The sequence below is a fragment of the Macrobrachium nipponense genome, chromosome 34 (genome assembly GCF_015104395.2).
Source record: "Macrobrachium nipponense isolate FS-2020 chromosome 34, ASM1510439v2, whole genome shotgun sequence".
NCBI classification, from domain to species: Eukaryota; Metazoa; Arthropoda; class Malacostraca; order Decapoda; family Palaemonidae; genus Macrobrachium; species Macrobrachium nipponense.
The window spans coordinates 44930285-44937784 of NC_061095.1; the positions used below are offsets into that span (position 1 = coordinate 44930285).

The 7500-nt window shown below is 39.2% G+C and overlaps 1 protein-coding gene across 1 annotated transcript in view; it reads left to right on the forward strand.

Annotated features, from left to right (window-relative positions):
- LOC135207699 (uncharacterized) overlaps positions 1–4037 on the forward strand; it is a 4878-nt gene extending 841 nt beyond the window's left edge. The window contains exons 2-4 of the mRNA XM_064239530.1: positions 1772–1966; positions 2546–2742; positions 3151–4037. Coding sequence (XP_064095600.1) covers positions 1772–1966; positions 2546–2742; positions 3151–3295 — 537 coding nt within the window. The 3' untranslated portion in view covers positions 3296–4037. The remainder of the gene's footprint in view (positions 1–1771; positions 1967–2545; positions 2743–3150) is intronic.
- Positions 4038–7500: the final 3463 nt, after the last annotated feature.

The following is a 7500-nucleotide window of genomic DNA, read 5'->3' on the forward strand; positions in this document are numbered from 1 at the left end:
CACTCCAAGACCTGCGTGCAATTATTTTCCGCACCAACGAATCAGATTTCACTTGACTGTACTGGGTAAGGTCGAGGTAGCCCTTATCATTTTATATCAGTTATTTATGAATTTTAGGCTGTCAGGACCAAACACTGGGGCACTTTTCAGTTTTTAAGTCAGTGGAATAAGTGACTCAGTTAGGTTGGAGAGCAACTCAGTTAGGTTGGAGAGCAATCTTGAAGAAAAGAAGATTGTAGGTACAGGTACAAGCCGGGAGCAAGTTAAAAACAACAATTATCAATGTCTACAGTGCATCACATGGCATGTACTGACGGTAGTAACTCCTTACTGGACTTGATATTTTAAAACATTATACTTTATGGCAAACTGAGTATTTAGAACTGTGTTAAGCTTCAATTTTATGAAGAAGTGAACTCGAGTGGTAGTAATGGTCAGTTCTGAAAGCTTAGGATTATCCATAAAAGATTATTCAACTCATAATTCCACTTCTTTCCGCGGGCTTTAATGTAATCGTCAAAACGAAAGTTAACAGTTGCGTAAAATATCATTCTAATACAAAATTCTCAAGGTAAAACGACCAGGTATTCCTGAATCATTGTTGTGTGTGCAAACTAACGTACATCTGGGCGCGCAAGGCTCTACATTATGATTTACGATTACTGGTGCGAGCGCGTAATGTATAATACTGAAGTATCTATTCTCTAACTTACATCAACTGGGATTATCTTAGTTTCTTGTTCATTAAGTCTCCTTTAATGATGGAAGTTTGTCACTACATTGTTTAAGGTAAAAATTAAGTTCAGCTATTGCTACAAGATATCCTCTGGTTGTTAGATGCAGTGATTAAAGACTGCATAAAAGTTTGAATTTAAAGCAAGGAAAACTTAGAAGTTTAGCGGCAGTGCTAATTTGATGCAAAAGTCCTAATGATTGAAGGGTTCTAAGTTCATGTTAATAACAATACTGTCTCGTTTATGATAAAATTATCAAAGACTACTCCGACAACGGTAATTTGAAAAGATAAGTTCAGTCTGATGAACCTGCCACATCTATCCGCTAGCTTGCCAAATTAATTTTTTGATCAATCATTCTGGTAAACCAAAATTAAGAAGGGGATGCAATATAACATTTACGCCAGATGCCAAACGCTGGGACACGTGAGATCATGCAGTACTTATTGATACAATAAAGGTTTAAAGGCGCAACACGAGGAAGACCTCGCAGTTGCAATGTCAAACAATATTTAGATGTTGGAAAGTAATATGATACACTGTACAATAAAAGGAATGAAAGGGCTTTGCATCCAGGGCCGACTGGACACTGCAAAGAATCTTAAATGATGCCTACGGCTACACCCCAAAAGGGGGTAATGCCGTCAGTGTACCTCGTGCGGTGAACTGTGGGCATTACCTAAGGTTCTTTGCAACGTCCCTCCGACCCCTACCTACAATCCTCTTCATTCCTTTGGCTATACCCCATTCATATGGTTTTTCTTCAGTCTTTCTTTCTCATCCCTTCCTGACAATTGTTTTATAGCACAACTAGGAGCTCGTCCTCCTATCACACCTTTAATTAAAATCTTTTCACCCTCAATTTCCCTTTGGGCTCAGTTTTATATGCCACTCATCAAATAATGCCAACAGTGGCCCGCATGAGATACACTGACGACCTTAGCCCCTTACGGCGAAGCAAGAACGAGTGACATCGAGAATTTTCATGACTCCAACGTGAATGACTAAAATTCCAGTGTCGATCTTTTGATTTTCAGATGACTTTCTCTTTGATGATGCTGCTCCCATTGATGGTGATCGGGTTCGTGGTGGCTTCGCCAGACAACACCAGTGACTTTTCCAGTGACTTTTCCAGTGACTTTTCCAGCTCCCATACTAGCCATCCGCAAGATGGAAGCCGTGAGGAATCTGATGAACATTCAACGTGGGAACTTGTTGGTGAATTAGTTCAGGTAAATTATGTGCAAAAGTCTTCGTCGCATCCCGAAGTAGCACAAACTTAGCTCTCTCTCTCTCTCTCTCTCTCTCTCTCTCTCTCTCTCTCTCTCTCTCTCTCTCTCTCTCTCTTTCAGTGAATTGCGGTCTGTAATACTTCCCATCAGTCTGGAATATGAATAATAGAAAGTAGGTTGCTGAAGTTTCTGGAAGGATGGGAGAGGAGGGAAAGTAGATATCCGCCTCTAATCATTTAGATACATCCACACTGCAGTAAAAAAAAAAAAAAAAAAAAAAAAAATCATGCGTGGGAACTTTATCGCACGCATATCACGAGCATATTAGATAAAAGTCAGTGATATATTGGTAGTCCTAACCAGTGTTTCTCACAATTGACCACCATTTGCCAAAGATTAGTTCCATATTTACTTTCACCGAGTTGATTTCAACCCGTTTGTTTGATTGCTAACGCGTCTGATAATTTCAACTCTTGTGTGGACTTTCTTCATTAAAGGACTTTATATACTATGAAAAGTCTTCACTAACACATAAAACTGAATAACCTGAACACTTTTTACTCGAGTCTTCCTTAATAGGACTTCGATAACATCACAGCAGAAGATCCCGAGGAGGTCCTACAAGACGCAGGGGATCCTCCAATGATTTCCGAGGATTTGTGTCTGGGTCTCTTCACGAAACTGGAGAAAACCCCCAAAGGCTTCGATGACCTGAAACTAGACCATCCGCATAATTTGACTCACGTTGTTTCATATTCAAGTTGCTTCAGATCAAGGTAGGTAAAGAATCTTTCCAAATGGGAGGTGGGAATTCTGATTTAATTATTTACTGGTGCGCGTGTGCACAAGTTTAGCACAGGCAAAAACCGGATAGGCCATCAGAGTATTAATTGCTTCGACAGAGCTAATATCATCGGGGAGACTGTTGAATATAAATGCGACTGAAAATAAATAAATAAATTTTCAAAGAAATGCAGAAGGCTTATATACTTATAGCAAACGTTTCCCTGGTTTAAAATCTGAATATAAAAAAAAAACGTCAAAAATAAGATGCATAACCCTTACTGAATGGAGATCTTGACCAAAGACGATCAATCCACCATTATCCCAAATGACTTACTATTAGATTTATCATTCGTATTATCAGGAAATTTAAATATCTAACTTATTTATCGCAATTTCAGATGGAATGTCAGAACCGTGTGTCCGGCAGCCTACGTCAGGTTCAGGTCCTACAGATTTTGTTGCCAGCCTCCGGAAAACACGCCTATCCTTACGAGGAGAGGGCACTTTCTCAAATGTAGATGCCCTTCATACGAAGACCAGTAACAAGGCAAAGACCTCGTAATTTTAAAAGTCACTCATTAATGACGGAATGACTGTCATGATTTAAAGTGTTGGCCCTCTATTCCCGTCAAAGAAAATATCAGAGACTGCTTTACGTTCTGAATTAAAGAAAAAAAAATTTCTCTAATTCACTTTCGTACCTGGAGGCTTTTTGTAAAAAAAAAAAAAAAATAAAAAAAAAAAAAAATAAAAATCCTGATTTGATATGTAAGCATCAAACTAAGATTTGTGTAAGCACTCCTAAAGGATGTTTGCCGCTTCCCTTCGGCCCTCAGAGGTTGAAATTTTTATCCTCTTACTTGATCCCCATTCTCCATCCATCCTTCAATATTGCTGTCCAACCTCTCTATTCCCTCTCGTCATTGTCTCAAACGCTGAATGGCTGAAAATACCTCAGTGTTTGCTTGATGATTTTCACTTGTCAATAAGAAAACCTATTGCTTTGATTATATATCCATTTTGTCTAAAATGTCATTCATTGTAGTTTGGATTATGTGTGAAAGAAAGATTTCATTTCCTTCACTTCAGGGTCATGGGGAATCCATGTTCATATCAATGTCTGATCCAGAACATTTCAAGACTTTTAAGGAAATTTACCTCTGTAACCTATTCATGTGTAAAGTTTTTCTACCTCTTGTATAATTAATTTGGTTATTTTAAGTCACTGGAGAAAATCAACCACATTGCTCTGGAAATTAAATTAAATATATAAACTTGTGTATCATACAGTTGCTTTCTTGCCTTAAACAAGTGATCTTACTTATGTTGGCTTCAGGTGGTGTAAACGATCGATCTATAAAGCAGACTGGATGTTGTGTACATCAGAAACGGCTGAGGAGAGATAATAAATGACTTAAATGTTATTTCATTAGTATGAAAAGTACATATTACACAGAGGTATGCAGAGCAATGCAAAAAGCCATGCATTTCCGTAATAAGAGAAAAACTCTTTCCAAAACTCAAAACCTGATTCGAAATTATATAACCTACTATGATTTATTGTTTAACCACTGGAACTAAATCACGAAGTGTAATTGAAAGAGAAGCTTGTTATCAAAGCTTATTTTTAGTCAAAAGCTTCTGTAATTTCGTTACCACTGAACATTGTAGGTTGTGTTTTTCTTTAACAAAAGTTTCTTCAAGGGGCTGGTTTCAGTAGCATAGATTAACCAGTCCACGTTCAATTTTTTTTAACATTTTTTGAGAACCCAACTGGTTGAGGACATTAGTTTGCTATTACAGCAAATGCACTGAGATGGAAAGACAACTGTCATGGATCCTCAGTTGTGGTTCTAACTTGATACACATCGAATTACATAAGGTTAATAACGAGATAATATTATGTTAAGTACGAGGTGAAGGAATTGAAACTGACGTAAAATTCTATTGTATCGAAAAAAAAAATCGAAGTTAGTCATGGGGTTTCCTAGAAATCTTAGAAAGGCGAAATACCGTTTCATTTCTGTTAAACTGCTGTTCAGCGCTAGAGGAAATTGGTTGGAAATGGAAATCTAGATAAGTTTTAAATATGAAGTGACCACGTAAGACATTCAAATGATTGTCAGTCTGAAAATAGAGGTGACGATTGAATAAATGTCCAGAAGCCTGAAGATTAGAGATATAATCATTCAGATTTTACCTGGTAGGCCTATTGGCTACATGTTGATATGACGAATTATGGATTGAATATATCAAACTGTTCGCTATAATAATAATAAAAAGGTTATTCTTTCTTATATGTGGGGAATTCCTGTAATGACAAAAAAACTGATTGTTGTCATTACTAATTTATAAGACAATTAGTAAATATAGTTCTTCATGGTTTGATGGAATCCAGAGGTCCACATTAAGCCTCTTGCCCTGTTTCAAGCCCGCCTTACAAAGCTTGTGATAATGCTTCTCATCTTTTGATTACCTCTACGTTAGGATACATTCAAATAGGATACACAGGTGGTGACAGCACGTAATACATAAAGTCAGATAAAGAACCGAACATACTGAATGGACCATAGCACTTAGCCCAGAGGCCAAGAACTGGGGTTTATCAGGTCATTCAGCGCTGAGAGGGTAAAAGAGTTGTATTGAAGGTATAATAGGATGACCTCCCAGCTGCAAGCGAAACAGTATTGTTAGGAGGGGTTGAAGGAAAGATGAAAGAGAATATGAACGGGTGTGTAGTAAAAGGAATGAAAGAGATTGCAGCTAAGAGCACGAGGGCCACTGCTAAGAACTTACATAATGCCTACAGAGCATCGCGTGAGGGGCACTGATGACACTAACCTCCTACGGGATATTGGATAAAAGGCTGATAAAGGGGTAATCCGCCTAAAACAGCTGGTGTGATTTTAAGGCCCCGTCCACACGGTCGAGCTTTGGTCGACGAACTTTGTCCGATGTGACGTCAGAAGCGGATAAACAGCGAGAAAAGTCAGAACTAAGGCCCCGTCCACACGACCGAGCTTTGCTCGACTAACTTTGTTCGATGTGACGTCAGAAGCGGAGAAACCGTGGCAAAGTTCTGACTTTTCTCGCTGTTTCTCCGCTTCTGACGTCACATCGAACAAAGTTCGTCGAGCAAAGCTCGGCCGTGTGGACGGGGCCTAAGGTCACTTAAAACCAAGAGTAGAAGGCTTCAGAGCAATTGTTACTCCGTACAGAGAAAGGGACTGGAAATTCCCACGGGACTATCAGCGCCTAAGTGGCGTGGTCGCTTTGGTCTTGGTCTGCCACCTCGGTGGCCGCGAGTTCCATTACCGAGCATCCCATTGAGGAGTCAGAGATGTGAATTTCAGGTGATAGAAGTTCTCTCTCGATTTGGCTCGGAAGTCACGTAAAGCCGTTGGTCCCGTTACTGAATTACCACTGGTTCCATGCAACGTAAAAACACCTCACAAACAAACAAACACAGGACTATTGAATGTGGTGGAACCTTTCTTCAGTTTAAATGAAAGGTAGATGCTCTTGTCAAGGGTCGGTTGAGGTGGACGGCAAAAATCTCATTTTTCCAAAGGATTGTTATTGCATTGCTATAGCTACCATAAATTTAAGATTTCAATTCCATATACGAAAATATATACTTTTGGTGACTTCTTAAATGTTACCGGGAGTGTCTGATGCAGAATTATTATCATTATCATTATCATTATTATTATCGTTATCAATAATAATAATAATAATAATAATAATAATAATAATAATAATAATAATAATAATAATAATAATAATAATAATAATGAACGGACGAAGGCAGAACTCCGCAGCATAGATCAGAAAACCAGGAAACATATGACAATACACAAAGCACTACACCCAAGAGCAAATACGGACAGACTATACATAACACGAAAGGAAGGAGGGAGAGGACTACTCAGTATAGAGGACTGCGTCAACATCGAAAACAGAGCACTGGGGGCAATATCTGAAAACCCAGTGAAGACGAGTGGCTAAAGAGTGCATGGGAAGAAGGACTAATAAAAGCAGACGAAGACCCAGAAATATACAGAGACAGGAGAAAGACAGAAAGAACAGAAGACTGGCACAACAAACCAATGCACGGACAATACATGAGACAGACTAAAGAACTAGCCAGCGATGACACATGGCAATGGCTACAGAGGGGAGAGCTAAAGAAGGAAACTGAAGGAATGATAACAGCGGCACAAGATCAGGCCCTAAGAACCAGATATGTTCAAAGTACGATAGACGGAAATAACATCTCTCCCATATGTAGGAAGTGCAATACGAAAAGTGAAACCATAAACCACATTGCAAGTGAATGCCCGGCACTTGCGCAGAACCAGTACAAAAAGAGGCATGATTCAGTAGCAAAAGCCCTCCACTGGAGCCTGTGCAAGAAACATCAGCTACCTTGCAGTAATAAGTGGTACGAGCACCAACCTGAAGGAGTGATAGAAACGATCACGCAAAGATCCTCTGGGACTTATGGTATCAGAACGGATAGGGTGATACGTGCAAAACACCAGGACCACGTGACGTTGATTGACAAGGTCAAGCAAGAAGTATCACTCATGTTTTATGTCGCAATACCATGGGACACCAGATTCAAGAGGGAAAGAGAGGGAAAAAAATTGGATAAGTATCAAGATCTGAAAATAGAAATAGAAGAATATGGGATATGCCAGTGGAAATCGTACCATAATCATAGGAGCACTAGGCACGATCCCAAG